The 26,635-nt window shown below is 34.7% G+C and overlaps 1 protein-coding gene across 22 annotated transcripts in view; it reads right to left on the reverse strand.

Moving 5' to 3' along the window:
• DPH6 (diphthamine biosynthesis 6) overlaps positions 1-26,635 on the reverse strand; it is a 227,114-nt gene that overhangs the window by 166,331 nt on the left and 34,148 nt on the right. For 3 of the 22 annotated variants that reach the window (XM_089309399.1, XM_089309407.1, XM_089309406.1), the window contains exons 3-4: positions 8,313-8,359; positions 7,975-8,013 (exon numbers count right to left, since the gene is read on the reverse strand). The exons of the other annotated variants lie outside the window; for them this stretch is intronic. In XM_089309399.1, the coding sequence (XP_089165525.1) occupies positions 7,975-8,013; positions 8,313-8,359 (86 nt within the window). The remainder of the gene's footprint in view (positions 1-7,974; positions 8,014-8,312; positions 8,360-26,635) is intronic. 22 annotated transcript variants of the gene reach the window in all.

Below are 26,635 nucleotides of genomic sequence, written 5' to 3' on the forward strand. Positions count from 1 at the left end.
ACATACATACACACACAATATTAATAATAACAATAATAATAGTAACATGGCGCAGCAGAGTAAGCCACTGCCTGCAATCCCATATGAGAGGTAGTTTGGGTCCAATATACTCTATTTCTGATTCAGCTCCTCACTAATGCATCTGGAAAAGCAGGGAAAAATGGCCCAAGTACTTGGGCACCTGCACCCATGAGGGAATCCTAGATGGAGTTCCAGGCTTCAGCTTGTCCCAGCCCAGGCACTGCAGCCATTTGGGGAGTAAACCAGCAGTTGGAAGATCTCTCTCTCTCTCTCTAACTCTGCCTTTCAAATAAATAAATATCGAAGTGAAAGAGCAGAAAGCAGTAATGAATGTCTTAGAAATGAAACAATAACATTTTATTTAAAACAAAAAAAAGAAGCTTTTATCTCAAATACATAACCTGGAAGAAAAATAGGTTTAACTAGAGAATGATGAAGTAGATTCAGACATTATGGGTATCTGAAGGACCATTTCAAACCTTTTAAACAATCTAGAATTTTAGAGATTTAATCATTCAACTATGTTATTAGTGTAGAAACTGAAGACCATGATTCTTTACTATATATGATTTCACTTCAAGATAGTTTAGTTACTATCAAATATACCCAAAATGGTATAATAGGAACAGGAAGGAGATTGTTGGTATGGGGGTGGGAGGTTAGACTAACTGGTTTAGGAATGACAGGACAGTTACAGACAGGGACAAATAACAAATCATAAGGTGGAAAACTAATCTTTGTTGTTCCTGCCATATGTTTTGAATCTGGCATTAAAATGTATCATTCTCCATTTATTTTAAGCTTTTCTATTTAAAATTCAATATTTCTATTCCAGCATAGCATAATTTAGCCACACAGAGCAGGCTCTAGAGCCAACTGTATAAATCTTGATTCCAGCAGTTAATAGCTGTGTGACCTTGAGCTAGCTACTTATCTTTCTGTGCCTTAGTCTTCTTATCTGTAAAAAGTGAGTATAAGATAGCATTATGAGAATTGTTCTAAGAACTATTTTGATACACACAAATCACTTGTAGTTGCACCTAGGATATTTCAAATGCTCAGAATATATTACCTTTAGTTAGTATTACTACATCTTCTAAGATATATTTTTAAATGAATTCCTAAAAGCTCCAATGGTATCAGTTTATGCAAGCTCCCATTTAATCTGTTATACATAGTCATTATTTTTAGAATACCAAATACTAAAGCAAAGTAGTACAATTATTTTTCTTATTAACCAAAAAAGTATATAAATAAAAGTAAATAAAATAAAATCACTAAAGTGTTGATGATAAACACCTGAATCTTCAGAAATATTAAATGACTGATTTTTTAAGAGATTTATTTTATTTATTTGAAAGACAGAGTTACAGAGTGAGGAAGAGACAGAGAGAGAGGTCTTCCATCCGCTGGTTCATTCCCCAGATGGCCGCAACAACCGGAGCTGAGCCAATCCAAAGTCAGGAGCCAGGAGCTTCTTCCGGGTCTCCCACGTGGGTGCAGAAGCCTAAGGATATAGGCCATCTTCTACTGCTTTCCCAGAACCATAGCAGAAGCTGGATTGGAAGAGGAGCAGCCGAGACTAGAGGCGGAGCCCATATGGGATGCCTTGGCTTCAGGCCAGGGCTTTAACCCACTGCGCCACAGCGCTGGCCCCCAAATGCCTGAATTTTTAACTTTTTCAATGAAATCTTATACTTCAAACTAATTTTGCCAGTTTCATCTAAATAATTTTCTTCAAGTTTCATAGAAATGAAGAGATCACAATATTTTAATTTCTGATTAACAAAAATTTCTTTTCTATCATTATCTTTGGCAAAATTATCAATCAATATATCTTGTCAACTTTTTTCCATGACTAACATTTTCTTTATGATTTTTAGAAACCCTTAATGGGTAGATGTTATGGCACAGCAAGTCAGGATGCTGCTTGGGACACTAACATCTCATATTAGATTGTGCGGTTCAAATGTGTAATAAATATTTTTAAAAACCTCTTAAATGAGAAGTAGAAAAAGAGCTACTTTAATGTGGAAAAAGTATCTACAAAAAGTCTATGGACAGGGCCGGTGCTGTGGTATAGCAGATAAAGCCGCCGCCTGCAGTGCCGGCATCCCATATGGGCGCCGGTTCAAGACCTGGCTGCTCCACTTCCAATCCAGCTTTCTGCTATAGCCTGGGAAAGCAGTGGAAGATAGCCCAAGTCCTTGGGCCCTGGCACCCACGGGGGAAGACTTGGAGGAAGCTCCTGGCTCCAGACTTCAGATTGGCGCAGCTCTGGCCATTGCGGCCAACTGGGAGTGAACCAGTGGGTAGAAGACCTCATTCTCTCTCTGCCTCTTCTTTCTCACTCTATGTAACTCTGACTTTCAAATAAATAAGTAAATCTTTAAAAAAAAATCTATGGACAAAGCTCATACAATTATCACATTTAATAGTGAAATACTAAAAATTGTCCTGATCATGGAAAAAAACTGTCATAGTCAAAGATGATATGACTGTATATGCAGAAAATCCAAAAAGAAGATCCATTGTTAAAATTAATAAGTGAAGTAGCAAGTTCACAAGGTCAATATTTAAAATTAAAACTCTACTATTTCTATATCTCAGCTACAAATAACTTGATATTATTGCATTATGGGATGAACTGTGTCCCTCCAAAATTTGTATGCTGATAAAATTAAAAACTCCAGTACATAAGAATGTGGTTATATAGTAGTCCTCTATTTTTATTTTTAAGATTTATTTATTTATTTATTTATTTAAAAGAGTTACCATGAGAGAGTGAGACACACAGAGAGATAGCAGATATCTTCCATCCACTGTTTCTCTCCCCAAATGGCCACAATGGCCAGGGCCAGGCCAGGCCAGGCCGAAGCTGGAAGCCAGGAGCTTCATCCAGGTCTCCCACATGGGTGCAAGGCCATCCTCCTCTTTCTTTCCCAAGCACAACTGCGAGGAACTGGATTGGAAGAGTAGCAGCAGAGACTTGAAACAGCACCCATATGGGATGGTGGCATTGCAGACAGCAGCTTAACCTGTGCCACGGCACCAGCCCCATGGTAGTCCTCTCTTATCCATTGGGGATATGCTTAAAGACTTCCAATAAATTCTTAAAACCACAAATAGTACTGAGTCCTATGTATATATACTGCTTTTTCATATATATAGTTTATATATAGAAACATATATTTCTTATATATACATACTGTTTCTTCATATACATATATATCTATAAAATTTTTATTATTGGTAAAGCTCAGTAAGAGATTAATAACACTATGATATAACAATTACAACAATATTCTTTAATACAAACTATGTGACTGTTGTGAGCTCTGTTTTTATCTCTCAAAATACTGTGCTTTCACTTTTTCACTTAAAGGAAGCACTCTACAGCTCCTCTTTGGCATATCCAAATTTCCAGTATCAATACTCTTGGACGTTAGTGTCATTATTAAATAAAATAAGGGTTACTTGAACATAAGCACTGTGATATTGTGACAGTTGATCTGATAACCCAGAAGGCTACCAAGTGACAAATGAGTGAATAGTGTATACGACTTGGCTACTTGGACAATAATTCTCATCCCAGATGGCAGGACATGAGATTTCATCACACTAACTCAAAATGGAATGCAATTTAAAACTTATGAATTATTTATTTCTGAAATTTTCCATTTCCAGTTAACCATAGGTAAATGAAACTCTAGAAAGTGAAACTGCAAACACAAGATTACTCTACTTGGAAACAATGTCTTCAAAGAGATAATTAAGGTAAAATGAGGTCATTTGAGTGGGCCCTAATCCAATATGACTGGTATCTTTATAAAGAGAGATTAGGATCTAGACATGCTTGAAGATACAGATAACTTGTGAAGACATGGGGAAAAGACGGCTATCTACAAGCCAAGGGGAGAGACCTCAGAATGAAACTGACCCCGTGGAAACCTTGATTTTGGTCTTCTAGTCTCCAGAACTGTAAGAAAATATAATTGTTATTTAAGTCATTCAGTCTGTGGTAATTTGTTATGGTAGCCCTAGCAAATTAATGCATATTGGCACCAGGTTAGAAAAATATGTATGATTTTTTTAAAGATATGTGCATGATTTACACATAGGAAACTTCACAAAATTATAGAAAGGAAAAAAAGAAGGTCCAAATAAACAGAGGGATGTACTATATCCATGGGGTAAAGACTCAGTATTCTTATAATGTCAATTTTCAAATGAATTAATAGATTTAGAATAATCTCAACAGGTTATTTTTGTATAAACTGGCAACTGGATTCTAAAATAGTTGGAAACATTTGAGACATCTTAAAGAAAAGTAGGAGAAATTACACTACCAGATAGCAAGTGTTATTATTATTAAGCTGCACTAATTAAAAAAAGCATTCTCGGCCGGCGCCGTGGCTCAATAGGCTAATCCTCCACCTTGCGGCGCCGGCACACCGGGTTCTAGTCCCGGTCGGGGCGCCGGATTCTGTCCCGGTTGCCCCTCTTCCAGGCCAGCTCTCTGCTATGGCCAGGGAGTGCAGTGGAGGATGGCCCAGGTGCTTGGGCCCTGCACCCCATGGGAGACCAGGAAAAGCACCTGGATCCTGGCTCCTGCCATTGGATCAGCGCGGTGCGCCGGCTGCAGCGGCGGCCATTGGAGGGTGAACCAACGGCAAAGGAAGACCTTTCTCTCTCTGTCTCTCTCTCTCACTGTCCACTCAGCCTGTCAAAAATAAAAAAAATAAAATAATTAAAAAAAAAAAAAAAGCATTCTCATGGCACAAGAAGAAAGAAATGAACCAATGTTAGGAAATAAAATGACCAGAAACAGATACATACACACACATATATGTGTGTGTTATATGATCTATGTGATATATATTACATTTGTGCATGATCACTTGTTTTATTACAAAGATGAGAATGCATAATAGGAACAAATGAAAACCCACATGGGAAAAAATGAGTATTTCTCCCAGGTCACACTACATACAAATCAATTTCAAGGGTACATCAAATGAGTAAGTTAACCAATATCCTCTACAACACAGTACAGGAGAATATCCTCATGACTTTGGAGTAGGGAAATATTCTAAAAACAAGGCATAAAAATGCCTTATCTAATTACACAGGAAAATATTGATAACTTCAATTACTTTTCCTATTACACTTTCTGTAATAGCCCAAACTGGAAAAACCAACAGTAAAGTATGGAATATTCATAAATTGAAATATTATGTAGTAATAAAAGTGTACAAATTACTATTTTCCTATAACAAAAATAAATATACTTTCAACTTATTTGTCTTTCAAAGTATTTATACCAAAAATGGAAGGAACCACTACAAATCAAGAGAAATGAGAAAAAGAAAGAAAAAAAAAGAAAAATGAGCAACATCCTTGACTAGACACCTACCAAAAAAGTATATCAAAATGCCCAGTAAACACATAAAAATGTTTTAATCTCATCAAAGAACTACAAATTAAAATCACAATGCATCACACTGTATTCTACGAGAATGACTAACATTAATTCAAACAAACAAACAAACTAGCAATGCTAAGTGCTGGCAAGGATGTGGACCAACTGGAATTCTGCTCTGAAATGGTAAAAATCGCTTTAGAAAATGATACAGCAGTATTCACTAAAGCTGATCATATGCATATCCTTTGACAAAGCAATTTGATTCTTGCATTTATTCCTAAGAGTAATAGATACAAAGCTATATACCAAAAGATATGTATGAAATATTCATAGAAGCACTTCCTATAATAGCCCAAACTGGAAAAACAGTAGAGTGAAGTATGGAAAATTCACTGAATATTATGTTGTAATAAAAGTGTACAAATTACTAGTATGTGAAAACACAGGAGTGTCCAATACACATAAAATAGAGCAAAAGAAATCAAACATTATTCTAATCATATAAAATTTAAAATCAGGCAAAAATAACCTATGACGACTGAAATTAAAATAGCACGGTCACTTTGAGGGAAGGGAGAATGGTGACTGGGAATGGCCAAACAGGGTTTCTAAAGCCATATAAACTCTTCATTGAAGTACAGTCAAAAAGTTTTAAGTGAACATTTTAACAGAAGTAAAAGACACACATGGAAAGAAATACTAAAGTAGACAGCTTGATGAATAAAACAACCCATGTAACTGCTACTCGTATCTACCTACTTCTCCCATCTCTTCAAAGATCAATCCTAACCTTCACTCTGGGCACCACAGCCACATTGGTCTTCTCTCATTCTTCTACCACTCACCAGGCCACTGTCCTCCCTGCCAGAGGCTTTTACTCATGCCTACATTTCAGACCAAAAAGTCCTTCTTTTTGGCACTTAGATGCTGCTTGATTAAAGAAACCTCTTATAAGTAAGCCTTACTTCAGGAAAGTATTTCCCAATATTTAAGCAGTTTAAATGAATTCTCATGTCCTCTTGTACTTTTCCATTGAAACACTTTTCATTGCTGCAATTTTATGTTATACGTGGTTTATCTGACTAATGCCTGTAGACACTAATAGTTAATTATGTAATTAATTGGTAACTAACAGACATTAATTACTAGACTCTAATCGGATGCTAACAAACAATGCATCCTTTTTGCTAACCATTATACTACCAGCAATGAGCAAAGGGCTATCACATAATAACTATTCAACCAATATTTGTAAAATACAAGAATAAGGGAAATACAATGAAATCAAACTATAAAGTACATGGAATCAAGAAACAGACATTACTGAGCTTCCCCTTATATTATCATTTGTATATCTTTTGTTAAAGAATGAATTTCCAACTAGTTACACATTTTAGAAACCATCAAGATAGAAACCAACACACAGTTACCTAGTAGAGTTAGAACAGGCTCTATGCTCTAAAATGTGTTTCTTTTTCATTAAGCAAGTTTTTCAGTTCAGTGGGGAGTTATCCCTAAGCTTTCACCAACGGCTATATTCACAGCCAGAAGTGGAGAAAGCAGAGTTCCTTCACACAGCTATCGAACTGTTAGAAAAAAATTGGGGCCGGTATTGTGGCTGCCTGCAACACCAGCATCCCATAAGAGAAATGGAAGTCCCAGATGCTCCACTCTCTTATCCAGCCCCCTTCTAATGTGCATGGGAAAGAAACAGAATATGGTCCAAGTGCTTGGGCCCCTGATATCTACATGGGAAACCAGGGTGGATTTCCAGGCTCCTGGTTTCAGGGTGGCCCAATCCTGGTCTTCATGGCCATTTTGGGAGTGAATCAGCGGATGAAAGATCTCTTTCTCTGTTTCTTCATACTCTCCCCCTCTCTCTCTCTAACTCTGCCTTTCAAATAAAAATAAATAAATATGAATACTCAAAGACATTAACTTCTTTTACTTAGTCTCTATATTTAGGATAGGGGACTATGAAAAGAAAAAGACTACTAACTGTGGCAACCTATCAAAATTTCTACCAACCTTCAATAAAATGGAGAGGAAAAGATGGCCTCAAATCACAGTCAACAGTAACAAAATCAAAGATGTTTAGTTGTTATCCAATGTCATTCTAAATATGGATACACTACCAATACTAGACAGACAAAGGATAATTACTATTCTACTAACATTATCCAATAGTGTAAAAATAATGAGTATAACAGGTTTAGAAATACCAAATATCACATGCATTGACAATAACATACCAAAAGCTTCCCATCTGTTAAAACAGTCTAATACTAGGCTGTGCTCTTCTTTGTACAATACTAGCGAGAAATCTATGCAATATTAGTCAAGCAGCAAACCACCCTCTTTAAATTCTCTGGCTTGAACAGACACAAGACTATTAAGCACAGCATCATGCAAATTCAAAATTTAATAGTTAGCACCTTATCTCCATTGAGTACAGAGCACCCCTCAGTTCAGTTTAAAACAAACAAAAACCCCATGCTCTTAACACCATCTCAGATGACTTTTCTCACCATGCTCCTGAGGCCTGCCATCACCCAGAGAAGCCTGGACTGAAACAGACTTAGAATGATAAAGTGTTTAAAAACAACAACAACAAAACAACCCTCTCAGTTTCAGGACTCTCTCCCCCTCTTTTTTTTTCCCCCCACAAGAAATCATGAAAAGTTATATCGGTAGTAGTTTCTTTCTTCCCTGTCTCAACTTCACTTGTTCTACCATATTCTTCAGTTTTAAAATTAAATTTCTGCTCCAAATTTTTAGAGCAGAAAATTAAGGCCTCTGTGACTACCATAACTGACAGATTTTTACTGTTACATGGTTATCAAAGCATAAAGTTATGGTTACTCACGTCTCTTTTTCTCTTTTCTCTCACCACACTCCATATCTCCCTATTTCCTAGAAAATTAAGAAACTGCCATGAGCAGAAATTGTATTTTTTTCTGGTTGATGGGAGTGGAATATTATATAGTGAAAGAAGACATAACAAGATCCTTAATGATTCATATTTAATTCCAAACAAGAGATATATCCTACTATGTTGTAACTTTCTTCACAATGCCAAGTGTAACATTACATTTTATCACTTTAACTAATGCAGTCCAAACTACTATGGTATAATCGCTTTTAATCTCTATCAGTATAACTTTTTTACAGATGCTGCCAAAGGATATATATGCTTTGATATCTTGTTATATGTTTTAATAGGCAGCCTTCAGCTCATGGTTGAAGGTTGTACAAAATTCCTTTCAATTAGCCATTCTTCAAACAGTGTTTAAATTCCAATAGTTTGCTATTCCTTGAGAAAGCCAATCTATGCTTTTCTATTCTTCTAAATTTGTCTCTTTCCAGTTCTAGTACTTGGTATTGAATGAATTTGTACATATTTATACTTCTTTACAATTTATTTTACTCTCAAAGAATCAAAGCTGCCTTAAACTCTGATCTTAACTCATCTAATTTAAGTTTAGCACATAACAGTTTCAGCAGAAATTCAGTGTTTATCATGTAAGTGACAAACACTGGAAACTTAACTTTTAATCTCTGTGATAAATGACCCAGAATTATTTTTAATTTCCTAATTGGAAAACAATGGATTAAAATATTTAGAGTATAGTAGGGGGAATTTATTTCTTAAACATCTGTGTATACAAATTAGTGTTTAATTTTAAATTCTGTTCTGGATGTTTCTACATTTATAACTGAGATACAGGCATTATTGTTGCAGTGTCGGAACATCACAGGAATCTGTACATTTTCAATTAAGCATTCATGAGTTGAAAAGTTTTGAAGCTGGGAGATGGCTACATAAGGAGGATTCATAATGCTATTATCCGTACTTTTGTAATGGTGAAATTGTCCTCAGAGTTTAAAAAAAAAAAAATTAAGCATTATGGGGCTTTGGGTAGAAGTGAAAGGAAATAAAACAAAAATACCACCAGAATCTCTACGTTACTACTTCCAACGACAGTTCTCCTATTGTCAATTAATCTCCCATCAGGAGTTTTGTTTCTTTTATTTTCATGAATCCAAACTATCAGTAAACTAGTTTTTAAAAGTAAAAAATAGTAGTAGTTAATATCAGGATACTTATTAATCCTTTTTGATATGTTAACGTAAACAAAGTGGTATTTTAAAGAATATTCTCAATTAATAAAAGCAGGAAAATTGCTTTATAAATTAAATTTAATAAAACAAAAAGGAATATTTGAAAAATAAAATAGCTAACAGGAATAATTCTTGAAGTAACTTAGAAGTCACAAAAAATACAACTTTGTTGTTATGCACATTTAACTTACTTATGGATATCTAACTTTATTTTAATTTATTGAAGTAGGAATCTAGGCACCTATTTTTACCTACTGATATTATTAAAACAAGACAGAAAGGACCATTCATTTGATTCTGTGTACTGTTTTCTGATGTGATATTTTTCATGACCAATATATTTAAGCGATATCATGACCGCATCATCTGCAGTTTGCTGCCCAGAAAACAGTCCTTGGATTTAAATTAATATTAACTTTGTATTCTCCTCTCTCAAATAATCTTAATTCTGACAGAAATTTTAATTAGTAATTTGCTGTCTGCTACGATTTCTGGGATGCTTCATATATGTACTCTGTGACAAAATATATTAATGTTTACTTCTGATATAATAAATAACTTGCCTCCTAAAGAATGATCTTACCTAACAATCTTAGTTTTTATTTCACTTTAAGTTCAATTTTTAAAGCTATTCTCTTTCCAAATTTTTGATTTCCAACTACACCTGGACTCCAGGCAGTTTGGTAAACTTCAGTCCATTTTTCCTTTTTCCTAAATGATCATTATGAATATTAAAAATTCTGCTCAAATTACATGATTACTTTTCTCTCCTCCATATATCTGAAATAAATGATCTTGCCTCCAAGATCACAAAGAATACCATCTGTTAGATCAATAGATGGATAGCCCTCTATCACTCTGTCATTTCTGAACATGCTCAAATTCTTCTGTACAGTGCTAGCACACTAACCTGCGTACCTGACTCCATCATTTCCAAATTTTCCTGGAATTTTCTCAATTAACTGTTCTCTTTATAACATATAATTGTAACAACTTAATTTCCTAATCCTAATCCGTAAACATATTCAAATATCTCTCATCTTGCTTCTATTAATTAATCATCTCATTCTCCATATCAGAAGACTTCATCGGAAAAAAATATCTACCCTCTTCTCTGTCAAATCTAAATAATAACAATAATAATAATATATTAACTCATTCCATCATCACAGAAACTTCACGAGGTAGTCAATTTTATCTCTATTTTCTAGAAGATAATTCTCTTTGTAGAAGCACACAGAGGTACACACAGTTTGTGAGTGGTAGCTGGGTAACTAGGTAGGAGAGGCCAAGGTCTTACCCACTATGAAACACTTCATCAATGGGCTAGCCTAGAGCTTTTTCTCACATAATTATTAATTATATGCTGATGATTTTGATCATCAGTTTATACAGTCTTGATATACATACCTTACTCCCATTATATTCAAAACATCTAACTCCCATCTCTCTTCTCTCAATGCTTCCTGTACTTAACTACAAGATGTAAATCCATCCACTTAGTTTCTTAACTAACAAACCTTCAGTGACTTCCTACTACCTACACAACAAGGTCTCCAAACTGCTTAGTAAGGCACACAAGGCTCTACACAACCTATTCCCAAATTATTTTATCACTTTTACTTCTTGTCCTTACTTATACATTTCATCTAGTCACAGCAAACTGTGAGAAGAATGTTCCATGCTTTGTCACATTCCTGTGTTCAATTCAGAATGTTCTTTTGGTTTGGAAGTCATTCATCTTCTCCTGATGAATCATTATTCACCTGCATTTCCCCAATTGCCCATTTTGAGTCTTCCCTGAGTAAACACTAATCTTTCTCTCTTCTATATTCCCATATCATTTGTTAAAAAAAAAAACCTATCTTCATGATACAATTTTGTGCTATCATTAGTAATCTGGACTATGAGCCCTAAGAGCATTGGGTCATTCTTTTACTTATATTTGCATCCAGGACCCAGACAGAACAGCCACTCAGAACACATGTGATGAATGAATGGATGTTACTCTACTTTAATATTCCAAATCAATATCTCCTGGACATAGAAAGATAAATTAGTACATCACAGGAAACATCATAACCTTAATTAATCATTGTTGACTATGAAATATCTAAAAACTTAGCAATACATAGAAGATATTGTTTAAATATTAATGCAAGTATATACTCTTTCTTGAAGTGTCAATGAACAAAGAATTGTACTTTACATAAGCAGCCTTTGTGTAAATAATAAAATAGATGAAGGCCCCCCAAAAAGCCCGAAGTGCCAGGCTTGTCTCCAAGCCACAGAGCTGAGCATAAATAGTCATCAAATTAAAAATATTACAAAGTATCCCCATGAACCAAATAGTGAAGTGTTTGTCTCAATAGTTTTCCTAGTTACAATAATTCTTAAATGTATAAAATATTTTGGCACTAGTATAACACAGCCATGGCATTTACCAAACGGTTTATCAAATTACATCTATAAATCACAAAGGCATCAGTTTGCATGCTCAATGGCATGTAAGTTTAAGGTGGAATGACTCTATCTCATTGAGCTTCAACTCTGAGAAATACATTTTTCAGTTTTGCTTACAAAAGTAAGTGTAAACTGCATCAAATTGATCTTTAAAGAAACATTTACCAGAAAGCAATGTAACTTCCACCATGTTTTAAACAGTTGTTTCCTCTACAGCATTTCCTCTTAATTCTATTAAGAAAAAGAAATGCACAGGTTACATAACAAAGTGATGAGACGAATGGAAAGTAGTAGAGTGGGATAATGATGAAATAGCCAAGCAGTCTGGTTACTTGAGCTACAATGAGGTCTATTAACTATGTCTTATTTCTTTAAAAACTAGTGAAATCTTACTGAGATTTTTTTCTGATTTATATAAAACTCCTAAAATTAACATTCTCTGATTGCATTTAATAGTGTCACTAGTCTTGAGTGAATCTGATCCCAAAGTCACTGCCTTGCTTATATTCTCAGCTCACATATGGGCAGGTTTAAAGTTCAGAGTTCAAAATAATTCAACTTTTAATACATGTAATGAAAAATTACACCTAAGTCAGTCACCAGAACACAAAAACAACATTAATATTGCTGTTGTAGACTAAACAAAAGCAAGAGTCATCAGTCCTTAAAACTTTTACTGTTTTTTTAAGCTTCAAACAGGAAAAGCATTTTGGAAATACAGGGCTCATTAAAACAGCCCTTTAAACTACTGTCGGAACTCAGGATTTTTGCTGTATAGGTGGAACTCTATGCAGAGATTTAATGACCATTCTTATTTACACTTGTCAGTGTTTTAAAATTTTATCCCCCAAAGAGAACAACTGACATCTGACATCACAAAATTTGACATTGTAAAGTTCACACACAGTATGTCAAATCACTAGCAAGTCCAGAACTCAAAACGAAAAATAAAACTTTGATTTGTTAAGGACAAAAATCTTACCATGTATAGTTTACTTTTCTTCCTGCCTTACCAAGTTTATGTTTATCTTACTTAGGACCCACAGTCTAAAAATTAAATGATTTTAAATTGATTTAAAATAATATCAAATCACCAGAATAGCTGAACAAACACCAATCTCTTTGAATATACATACATATGTATTTAATTCACAAACTTGAAAACAAGCTATTTACATGCTTCTCTGCATTAACAAGAGGGCAGGTAATAATGATGGCTTGTATGACAATATTGTCTTTGTTAGCTTTGTTCCAACAGCAGTAAAGATTTCCTGATTACAACTTTGTAATTTAAGTCAACTGAAAAGACTTCTGGGGAAGGGAAACAAAAAGAGGTCTGAAGTCCAGCATTTAAGTGGACTGTATTACCTAAGTTTACCCTTCAGTGCAGGACACTGTAAATAAGAGGGGCTCCTACTTGTACTACCCAAGCTAGGTCATGACCTGAACTCACTGTCCTAGTGTAAAAGAGAAAGCTACCCTGGAGTTTCAAATTTACAAGCTTCTCTGCTTCACCTTCAGGATTCTGTAATCACATAGAGGCTTACAATGAAGTGTTCACTCTGTACTGTAGCTCATTGTCACGATTTTTAAACAGTTGCTTTTTTATTGTAATGAGCCAATTATGAGCCAGTCACTCAAGCAGTCATTAACAATAGATTTTTTTAATTGCATTTTTAATGAATTTTATTTTGGATAAAAGCCCTTAAAAGTACCTATGGCAAAGGGTAATCATACATTGAATTAACAGCAAAATCTGTTTAATAATGACTTGTCTTTTATTTACTACAACAAAATAAATTCCAGTGAGAGTGCTAAAAAATTGACAGTGTCAGGGAAAAAAGGTTGGGGGTTGGGAAGAGTTGTATTCTAAGCTGTTACAAAAATGTAAAGGAAACAATGCTTTTATTGCGTTTAATTATCTCTTTGTTCTTTTCTAGTTTTAAAGCACAAATAAAATATCATATGAACACAAGCCTTGAACTATATTTAGAAAAAAATTGTATTCATCAATATTTCATACATAGCAATTAGCAATGCCTAATATAATCATAAAACAAGTTAAACTGAAGAGAGAAAACAAATTGAATGCACTAATTCTAAACTTGTAATAGAGGTTAAGGTATGTTCAAAGTTATTTTATAAAGTGTTTTGTAAACAAAATGCTTTAGTGTAAAAATCTTCATCGTCTCAAAATATCTTCTATATTTACATGAACAGAAATGCCCTTGTTAAAGACAAAAAGTCAGGTTAATGAAAATTTGATTAGGTATAGTTATGATTAGTCACATAGATAAGTGTATATTAAGCTGATTGTTGGAAACTCCTAAGTTTATAGATATAGGTTTGAATTTCAATGGACTATATAAATATTTATAGAAACAGTAAAATAAAGGTTAGTATTAAAATCTTGCCCCCAAACAAAATAATTTTAATTAAAATTTCAGCATCAAAGCTAAAAATTCAAAATGTTAATATAGTACAGTTATAAATCATCAAATTCATATGCTATTATTAAATTATAATTAAGAGCTTTCTACTCCATGTGACTTAATAAATCACTAATCAGAAAGTTTTAAGGATGTATGCTGATACTAGAAAATTTTTCTGAAGATTATACATGTCATACTCTGGTTGGGATTTCAAGTTTCACTACATCATGAAAGAGAAAAAATATATATATTTATACTAATATGTATGTATCTATATATATATATTAGTAAATGTGTAAGCAAAAATATTCCTAGAAAAAGTATCACTTTGATTTTGTTAACAAAAAACTTTAAAAATGTCCAGTGTTTTTAAACCCTTGTATTCTCAGCCTCAAGAACGGGCCGACCGAAAGCATGAGGCTCCACAGAAAGATTGTGCAGCCTCTGGTTAATTAATCTGCCGGCTGAATGACAGCACGCCTGGGGCACGATGCTGGCATCCCACACAGGGTCCCAATATGCTTCAAGCTTTGGATAGCTACATTTTGCAGGCCAAGCTTTGCCCACCAAATAGTAGAAAGGCCTTCAGAACCTTCCTTCTTCTGAGACATTCCATTTATTTAGTGTAATCCTCCTTTATCTTAAAGTTTTAATAAATTTCAAGGCTGAGCCAAACTCAACACATATACACCCCTGATTGCAGTAACTCATTGTTCTAATGCTTATCCCAGGTACCCAAAAAGATTCTTATAAAGCATAAAGAAAATAAAAGCAAAAAAGTTATAATGCATTCAGAAATTTTCAAATGTGCTACTTGAGCTATGTAAAAAAATGTGTAATCCAATGTTTAAGATTCAATTTAATGAATCTGGCAATTCCCCTTTCACTGGGCTTAAAGTTCTTCACATTATAAAAATATAAATTACACATCTACCCCAAAATTACTAATACCCAATCTTGAGCAAGGTAAGGCAATTTTTTTAGCAACAGGATACAAATGATATTCTCTAATCCCTTTTACTACCAGAACAAAACATCTTTCAAATCAAGATAAAATCACTGTATCATGAATGTTAATATCATTCTGAGAAAAATAATACCTTATGACTAGAAAAGACCATCCCTTTAGGGAGAAATGTTGTGTTAAAGTGGATTATTCTTTTAGTAGTGTAATAGAATGGCTTCTACCTAGTCCCAGATGGAAAATCAAAATCTGCATTTAAATGGAAATATTTTAAAACAGATAGGACAAAAGGCTAAACACCATAAGAAATACCTACTTCTTTACATTTTAAAAATCTGAAATGCCATGTGAGAACTTTTCTGGAAGGCTTCAGCTTTCAGATTTTTTTTTGTATATTTGTTTCATTTTTATGAAGAGCTTGCAGCACAACATAATTTCACAGTTTTGTGATTAACACATACTATTTGTGGTTATTATATCAATTTACAAATTGGATCAGAAGCTGGGCTGCACAATTTTTGCTATTAGAAGAAGAGACTTATGGTTTAGGATTAGGCAGAGTTAAGAATGAGTCCTCCATTTTCTTCCTATTTTTAACCATGTCATTTTATAAAGTAATTCTCACAGGCAATAGAGGTTTGTTAAAATAAAATAAAATCTGAGTTTCTTCAGCATTGATTCAAATCACCACTATGGTTAGAGAAAAAAGAAAGCAAAACGCTAGGCGATATTATAACAACTGCTCTTTGCGACCTGAAAGATTATTTTCAGTTCTTCAATAGTTAGGGCAATTTTCTTAAATCCTGAAGGAGCCTGACAGCACTGCACAATTCTTAATGCTTGCATTTACTTTTACATTATAAAACAATAAAACAGCAGGATAATGTTCATGCAGTTTAGAGACTTGTAACATTACCACAAATAATTCTACTGTATTATGGCAAAACATAAGCTTTTTAAATGTAGGCTGACTAAAGAAAGGGCAATCTATATTCATTGAAAGTATATAGACAAATAAGACTGGAAATATAACTTAAATGTTGTGCCTAGTTTTAAAATAATGTTTGAAATGTTAGAAAAAGCAAACTCCATGCTGGGTGATTTTCTTTTTGTCCTAAATTAAAATATAATTAATTTTCAGGCATAGTACTTACTGGTAAGGGAAAGTCTTCCCATCTTTCTTCAAGTTTATAATACAGTGACTTCTTTTGCCATCTTAGATTATTAGCCACATCATTTTTCCTCAACAATGTTGTAAACTATGGTACTTTACAACTACAGTTTTTAAAGATACAGGTGCTTTGATGGTGGCCACATTTGACTTTCAGACTGGAAGTAATGGGTCAATCTATAGAACACAGTCATGTGATCTTTCTAAAATCAGCTTATTTTGTAATCAGTATACTGGTCCAGATACATGTCCCTGTTGTTGGAAACTGTCCATTTTTATGCAGGAAACTCTGTGGATCCCTTTATTTATAAGACATTTAAAATTACAAGGTTGGGCCATTTAGCCTAGCAGTTAAGATTACCATGTCTCATTGGAGTACCTGGTTTTGATCTCTGGCTCTAGCTTCTGATTCTAGCTTCCTTCCTACTAACATGGACCTTGGGTAGCAGTGATGATGGCTCAAAGTAGCTGGATTCCTTCCCCCCACATTGGAGACCTTAGACCTTGAAGAGTACGTGGCTCCTGGCTTTGGCACCTGGCCATTGCAGGCATGTGTGGAATGAGCCAGCTGTTGGGAGTGTTCTTTCTACCTCTGAAGTCAGTAAAATAAAAACTCAAGAATAGCAACAACTCTTGTATATGTATCAGGTGATTTTCTCACTTTCAGCAGATAATTCATTTCAATGCAGTTGTCCATAATTCTCCTAGTGATAACCATAGAGGTGGGGCCAGCATTGTGGTGCACTGGATTAAGCTGCAGCTTGCAGCATCTCTGATGAGCACTAGGAATCTCAGCTGCTCCACTTCCAATCCAGCCTGGCTTCAGCCTGACCCAATCTCAGCTGTTGCAGCCATCTGGGGAGTGAATCAGGGGATAAAAGATCTTGTGCGCTCTCTCTCTCTCCCCCTCTCCTTTTCTGTAACTCTGCCCTTCAAATAAATAAATAAATACAATAAAAAGACTGAGCCGGCGCCCTGGCTCACTAGGCTAATCCTCCACCTTGCGGCGCCGGCATACCGGGTTCTAGTCCCGGTCGGGGCGCCGGATTCTGTCCCGGTTGCCCCTCTTCCAGGCCAGCTCTCTGCTATGGCCAGGGAGTGCAGTGGAGGATGGCCCAGGTGCTTGGGCCCTGCACCCCATGGGAGACCAGGAAAAGCACCTGGATCCTGGCTCCTGCCATCGGATCAGCGCGGTGCGCCGGCTGCAGCGGCGGCCATTGGAGGGTGAACCAACGGCAAAGGAAGACCTTTCTCTCTGTCTCTCTCTCTCACTGTCTACTCTGCCTGTCAAAAAAAAAAATACAATAAAAAAAAGATAATAATAGAGATGAGAAAGAATAAAAACATTTCCATGCAGCAACTTAGTTTGCACATTTCCTCCACTACCATATCCTTGCTCCTAATTCCCCATCCTACCTCCTGCTCTGCACCTTAATCCACAAAACTCCCAGAAGAAAAGTTTTTCAACCATCAATGGGAGATGATGCGTCATAAAATGTAAACACCAAAAATAAACTTCAATACATAGAATTAGTGCACACTAAGTCGCAACCTAAATTTGGAAGGCTATCTATGGGAGTAAGACAGCAGATCCAAGACTCACAGATCTTTTCATTCATTACAGTTGAAAATACTCCAAGTCAGAAAAAAAAAAAAAAAAAACCTGGGGAAATATGGCAAATATGGCAAATTAGGTTTTAAAAGAAAATACAACCTTTCCCCCGACTCTTGTAGATACTATACTCAGGGGCTGGCGCCATGGCACAGCGGGTTAAAGACCTAGCCTGAAGCACCGGCATCCCATATGGGCGCCAGTTCTAGTCCTGGCTGCTCCTCTTCCAATCCAGCTCTCTGCTATAGCCTGGGAAAGCAGCAGAGGATGACCCAAGTCCTTGGGCCCCTGCACCCACGTGGGAGACCTGGAAAAAGCTCCTGGCTTCGGAACGGCACAGCTCTGGCTGTTGCGGCCATCTGGAGAGTGAACCATTGGATGGAAGACCTCTCTGTCTCTACCTCTCTCTGTAACTCTGTCTTTCAAATAAATAAATCTTAAAAAAAAAAAAAAAAAAAGATACTATACTCAAAGCTACCCTGTGAAGAAACTGACTTTCTTTTTTATATATATATATATATATAAACTTTTAATTAATGAATATAAATTTCCAAAGTACAGCTTATGGATTACAATGGCTTCCCCCCATAGCATCCCTCCCACCCGCAACCCTCCCCTTTCCCACTCCCTCTCCCCTTCCATTCACATCAAGATTCATTTTCGATTCTCTTTATCTACAGAAGATCAGTTTAGCATACATTAAGTAAAGATTTCAACAGTTTGCACCCACACAGAAACCTAAAGTGAAAAATACTGTTTGAGTACTAGTTATAGCATTAAATCTCAATGTACAGCACACTAAGGACAGAGATCCTACATGAGGAGTAAGTGCACAGTGACTCCTGTTGTTGACTTAAGAAATTGACACTCTTGTTTATGGCATCAGTAATCACCCTAGGCTCTTGTCATGAGCTGCCAAGGCTATGGAAGCCCCCTGAGTTCACTGACTCTGATCATATTTAGACAAGGCCATGGTCAAAGTGGAAGTTCTCTCCTCCCTTCAGAGAAAGGTACCTCCTTCTTTGATGACTTTCAAGCCCAAATATCCCTACTTTCAATAAATGACGCTCTCTACTAGCAGGGAAGCAGAGTCTAAAACCTGACTACTTAACACATAGCTGAGACCAGCAACAACAGCACCACCTGGGCACTTGGTTAGAACTATCTCAGGCTTCATTTAGACCAACTGAATCAGAACCTGAATTTTTAATAAGATTCCCAAATGATCTGTCTGCATGTTCAAGTTTAAGCCTCTCTAATCTAAGAGTTTATCTAGTTCTGCCATTTATTCATCAAAAGATATAAAACAGGAAAGGATAGAACAATCTGCACTCATAAAAACACATCAATAGTACAGATGACCATAAGTTAAAAAAGAAAGAGAAAGCAAATAGAAAGTAGACTTTAAGCATCAAAATTAGGTCTACATCCTTAAACTTTCTTTTCAACACCTGAAAATTTGTTTATGTGCATGTATGTGCATACACATAAGTATGTGAGAGATAAAAGAGAAAAGGAAAGAGAAAGGAAAGACAATGAGAATGAGGGAAAAAACAGGAGGAAAATGGAACTGCAGAAGTGTTTATGGCAAGCATATATGGATGGGTTTATAACTGAAAAGTGGAAAGAAAAAAATGTAAGAACCCAGTAGTTGGAAAAGAGCAGCACATCCCCTTCTCAACAGCATTGCCACTTACACATACACACATACCCAACTCAGTGTGGTGGAAGCATTTTAATACCACCAGCAACAAATTATCAAATGAGGTAAGCATTAAAAAAAAAAAAAGAGTGTCACAGAAGCCAGTATCCTCTAAATTGCATTAAAAATACAAGAAAACATGGGAAGAATTAACACAAAGAAAATGATCAACAGCAAAAGGTGGTTAACAATACCAAAGTAATGCAATATTCTTTTTCCCAAAATCTAAAAAGTAATCTAGTAATTACCAAAAATACATTGTTTTATTCTTACGAATGAACTATTATAAATCTGTCTAGTAACTAAAATAAAATGAGTAACATCATACTTTTGCTTTACTTATTTTTAATACCATAATAGTAATTGCCAATATTTATAATATGAGTTCACAAAAAACAAGAAAAGCACATAATATTTTCTATGGGATATTTAGTAGACAGACAGTAACAGATGAAAATATGCAAACTAAGTTACTGCACAGAATAATTTGCACAATTTGAAATCCTAAAATACAGCATGTTTTATGTTTAAAAAAAACTGTGTCCAAAATTATTAATCTACTATGACTAACCCAATATTCTATGACCATTAATTTATTGAGAGAACCCTAGAAAAAATTTCTGAATGATGCCAAAATTAACGATGCCAACAGAAAATAAATCAGTTGTACCCAAGAGAGTAACATAGTATAGCTATTCGGAAAAGCTATATTGAAAAAGTAAGTTATACTTACTATCACATTTATAACTCTCCATTAATGGCATACATGGGCCTTTCTCCATATATATCATCATCCACAGATTACTAATGTACAGCATAAAGAAATCATCCCATTTCACAGCTGATCATCTTTCTATGATAGCCTCATTAAACTACTAGAAACTGACTTCTCACAATAATGTTAGAAAAATCATCCTGTGTTTGGTACTACCCTGGTTTGAGCTCCTAACACCTATTTCTCATTTTATTTCAAGAATAACACACAGTTAAATATGGGCAGAATGCAACCTCCACCTTGCATTCAACAAATGCCAGGAACTATAAAAACAGAATTCCAAATTAAGATTTCACGTATATTAAACGAAGTCTTAGAATCAAAACTTAATAATGAATGCATAAATAGGATATTATTTATGGAAATGAACTAAGTAATATATATCAATGGCCTTAGAAATAAATAATCAGATACTATGATCCATTAATTTTATAACTGGGAATCTATCCAAAGGAATTAATTTTTTAAACACAGACAGTAATTTATGTACCAACATCAAAGCACTATTATTTATAGCAAAATTAGATTCAACCTAATTTACAAAATTAGGGACTCATTAAGGAAATTATTATACAGCCACATGATGGAATATTAAGTAGCCATTAAATTATGTTCATGAAGAGCTTTTAATGGCATAGAAAAATGCTACTGATTTTTCAAGTTAAAAATGTACAGTTATAATCACAAACAGTGATACACATGCAGAAATGTATATTTCTATTCATGTGCAGGTTAAAATATCAAATGTTGACCCTGAAATGACTGAATTTGGAATAATAACCACACTTTTTATACTTTTATATAATTTGCTTTAATTGAAAAACATAACTATCCTAAGTATCAAAGCAAATTATGGTGGAATTTAAACAATAAAAAAGCAAGAAGAACAAGACAAGGATCCAAAAAGGTTTTACAATGAAACTATTCCACTAAATAAATTATATGTTTCTACAAAAGAAATACCTAAAACCTAGTCTCAGAACAAAGATGTTCTTTCTCCAGATTACCTTACTAAGAAATAGAAGATAGAAAAAATTGAGTTAAGCTAAAAAATTACCACAAAAATTAAAATACCATGGAAAATCACATTTATTAGAGTCTTGTAACTAGAGAAACCAAAAAAGGTTATCTTCTAATGTCAATGTTATTTTTACTACTGAAAAAATATCAAACAATTGCACTAGACAATTTAAGAAGAAAACTACAACAACAGTTTTAGGAAGCTTATTCCACCTCTTGACTGACTCTAAGGAAAAAATTAGCTGCTATCAAATCATAGCAAAACACCTTGTAAATTCCAGTTTTGGTTTCCACAAAACTGACAGGTACAAAGACCACTCTTATCCCTAAAACAGATAAAACACATCTTTAACTGCCCAGAGAGTGAACATTATATACCCAAATATGTGAATTCAGAAACCACATGATTTACAAAATAGTATTAGTTACTATATCAATAATAGTAATTTGTAACTTAGTTTTCCCTTAACTTGTCATTGAGTTTCTTTCTTCACTATATATGCTCCCTAATCAACTCATTTTCATATTGCTTAATTGATCAATTGATTCCAACTCAATAAAAACACGAGGTAAAAAGGGTAGGAAATATCATAATAACTAAATCTGTTACATGTAACAGAGAATTCAGTGACTAGCAGTGATTTCTATACACAGCAGGTACTCATTAACTCATTATCAGTTAACTTTAAAGCAGAATCCACAGGTGTAAGTTTGGCACATTATAAAACTAAGTAAAAAAAAAATTCACAAACTAAATTAGTTTCAGCTGCTATATAACATTGCTTTGTCCAAAATATACACAAGTAACAGCCTCAGAAGAAATGTTATGTTAAAAAAAAAAAAAGCATGAAGAAGAAATCAAGGTACTCAAAACTAAAGATAAAATTTCTGTATAAAATCCTCAAGATTTCAATCTAAAAATAAGGACCCTTGATATTAGCCTAAATTTGAAGTTTACAGAATGTTATCTAGTCTTTGACACATTTTAGTACATGATAATCTTAAAGAATATCCATAATGAGTAAGACAATGCTTTCATATAAGAAAGAGTGATGTTTGGCTTTCCAAAGCAACTAATTTAAGAGGAAAGTAAATAATGCCTAACATGGCTTCAGGATATACTGAATCAGAAGTTTTATTTAATTTTATTTAGGAATCATATGGCTTCACTCCAACCAGCACCTTATAGTGTTACCTTTGTGAAAGCCCTGCAAAAACTCTGCTAATATGTAATTATATGCTGTCTATTCAGAAGAGTTACAGAGAGTAAGCTAATTTGTGGAAGAATCCTACAGACTATAAGACTAAACTAGTTAAAAATAAACTATTACTTCAAAATATTAATCAAAATTATAAGTTGAATCAAGAATCACAAGTATAATTCCTTAAACAGGGACAGAGCAATACTGAGACTTTTTAAAAAACTCATTCTGGTTTCTATTAATTTGCTTACACTGTTACTTGACAAGTAGGGATACAGAGACAAAGACAGACTGGTTCACTTCCCAAATGCCCACAACAGCCAGGGCTGGGTCAGGCCAAAGCTAGAAGCTTGGAATGTAATCTAGGTCTCCTATATGAGTGGCAAGTTCCCAAGTACCTGAGTCAAAACCGGCTACCTCCCAGGGTACACATTGGCAGGAACCTGTAATAGAAGTGGAGCTAGGACTGGAATCAGGCACTCCAATCTAAGATGCTAGCATCTTAAGCAGCTTCTTATCTTTTGAGTCAAATCTTCACCCCAACAATAAGCCTTGAGAAACACAGCTTTCTTTGGAGAAACACAATACTGGCAAGACAAGGAAAGATGGACACCAACTCAAAAACAAAGAAATAAAATGAAAAGGAATGTGGAAGATTTAAAAAAAAAAAAAACAGAATTCATCACCAATAATAATTTTATTAATACATACCAATTTTCTTCCTTAAATTTCAAAATGCTAAGTCTCTGAGACAGGCATTAGGCCTTCTTATCTACATCTGTACTTTAATCACCTTCATCTCTAGCACTCAAAAAAAAAAAAAGTGCCTAGAATACACCAAGGGGGGGGGGGGGAACTAATGTATATTAACACTCTATGGGGCCAGCGCTATGGCTCACTTGGTTAATCCTCCGCCTGCGGCACCGGCATCCAGTATGGGTGTCAGGTTCTAGTCCCAGTTGTTCCTCTTCCAGTTCAGCTCTCTGCTGTGGCCCGAGACGGCAGTGGAGGATGGCCCAAGTACTTGGGTGCCTGCACCCACATGGGAGACCAGGAAGAAGCACCTGGCTCCTGACTTCAGACTGGCGAAGCGCTGGCCATAGCAGCCATTTGGGGAGTGAGCCAACGGAAGGAAGACCTTTCTCTCTGTCTCTCTCACTGTCTATAACTCTACCTGTCAAATGATAATAATAAAAAAAACTCAACAACTTACACAGCATGTGTAAACATTATGAATAATATTAATATAGCTTGTGAATTTTTATCCTTATACCTCTTTTTATTGAGGCTCAAATAAGAAAGCACATAGAACAAAATTATCTGACATTCTTCCTCGTATTGTTTTCTCATATAAACATTTCAAATTCCTGTTGATTTATCTATTTTCTGCCTACAAAGCTTTCCTAATTAAGAAACCTTTACCAAGTGGTCAACTGAGAGACCTTGCAGAAAGACTGAACCCTAAAAACATTCAATGTACTCCAGCATATATCAATCTGAAGCAGAGATTAAAGCAGACATTTTAAAACCCACAAACTTTGAGATTATATTTATTAATGCCAATGTGACTGATATACTAAGTGCTAAAAAGAAAAAGACAAAATAAGGAATTTCCACCACACAAACTGAAAGACATAAAAGACCACAGTTAACCTCTCTAAGAAGCAAATCAATGATCAGTGGAGCCAGAAAATAATTATTTTAATTAGTTAGTTCAGTATGAGCATTGCTCTATTGCCCCAGTGCAACAGAAAGTGTTTCACATAGTAACAAATAATAACATACCACTTAACCTTTACTGATGCTTCAGATATGATTGATTCTACACATTGATAATGTGTAGATTATCCCATTAAATGCTCAGGATGATCCTATGACACAGGTACTATTCTTAGTCATACTTTACAAACGGAAAAGCTAAGGCATAGAGAAGTTATTTAAAACAAGGTCAAAGCCTGTGGTAAAATCTAGAACACAAGCAAGTCTAAATATATCATCCCAACTCATCCAATGAAGGCCATCCACCAACATCTCCTGTTAAATACAATTCTGGTTACCTTAACTATATTTAATTATGAAAATATCATTGACACCATTAAAAGATGAAAATATATAATGTAACAGGGGTTCTCAACCATGTTTTTGGTCTCCAGTTGTCAGGCAATCATATTTTGAGTTCAATCACTCACACACAGCATAGTGTCCCAATGATGGAGCAGAGGAGGAAATACCGCCAGCTGATCCATATATACCCCCAGGCGATGTCTGACCCACCTGGAGATTTTCACTGTCTACATACATACCTACACTTTTATTTGTAAATAGCTACTACTTCTGGCTCTATCCCACTCTTTGTGGCTCCAAAAGATTTTTCAATAAAATGTATATTCAAATATTATATTTCATTTCTCTCATGCATGACTTATATGATAAGAAACATCAAATACCTCAATATCAACTCATAATAAAGACAACTGAATTAATAAAAATGATAGCATGATATTTTTCCCTCAGGTTTAATCTGTTTCATTCAGTGGCAGTAATGATCTCGTCTCATACTCAACCACCTTGCAAAAATTTAAAGGATTTTTTGAGGACTGCTATAAAATTATCACTGACATTTTAATTAAAAGAAGAAATGTATGTAGAATAAACAGGACGTTTCCTCTAACGGTCTGCAGTGGCTGTTCCATTGCTTCTTTGTACAGTCTTGGTAAATTATTCAGGCTTTCACTAGTCAGAGCAGCTGTATTTCACTGTCTTCAGTAATGTAATCTACATTTATCACTATTTTAATTAAGCAGATTCTTAATTTGGTACTCTCATTGCAAAGGAAAAAGTACCTTATTCAATTTTTTTGGTAGATAGTATCTTGTCAGTCTTGTAAGCCACAGTTTAATTTTAAACATGTTTCCTAGTACAACTGGTGACTATTTTAAAAAGAACTATAATATTTGGTTTATTAAATGATTGCTCATTTTCATTCTTAAAAACATTGGTTTCTTCTTTATAATGATAAAAATGATGTTTGTAGTTCTCAATTTTAATCCAAGTGATATGCTAAAAAGAATATCTGTTTTATTATATATAACATTAAATTCCAGGTTACTAGAAATAAATATAAAACACAAATAAGACTTTTATAAGAAAAACATTTTACTGAATATTGAAAAAATTCAATTCAAAAGTTTTCTGTGTAAGAGTATTTTTATCATTGAGTTATTTGAACTGTCTGAAGTTTCAGGAAAATTCATCATTGTATAATACAAAATCTTGAACACAAGTTCTGAATTTTTCCATCAATTTCCACTTATTATTTTTAGCTAAAACAGATTTTAAAAAAATGAATTATGCTGGAGGTATGCTTTTTATAATGTTTATTTATTATTTGAAAGGCAAAGAGAAAAGACTCTTCCATTAATTGCTTCATTTCCTCAAATACTCACAACAGTAAGGACTGGGCCAAAGCTAGGAATCCAGAACTCAATCTGGGTCTCCCATGTGGGTGGCAGGAGCCCAAGCACTTGAGCCATCATCTGCTACTTCTCAGGATGCATAAGCAGGAAACTGGTTCAGAAGCCAAGGTGCCTGGACTTGAACTAGTACTCTGACATGAGATGTGGGTTGATGTGAGTGGCTTAACCCATTGCATCACAATGCTACACCACTGTACTTGTTTTAAATGGTTCACAGATAAACAATTACTTTAATATCATGTGGGCACAT

This window comes from Oryctolagus cuniculus, chromosome 12, assembly GCF_051225735.1.
Source record: "Oryctolagus cuniculus isolate XC-2025 breed Fujian yellow rabbit chromosome 12, ASM5122573v1, whole genome shotgun sequence".
Taxonomy (NCBI): Eukaryota; Metazoa; Chordata; class Mammalia; order Lagomorpha; family Leporidae; genus Oryctolagus; species Oryctolagus cuniculus.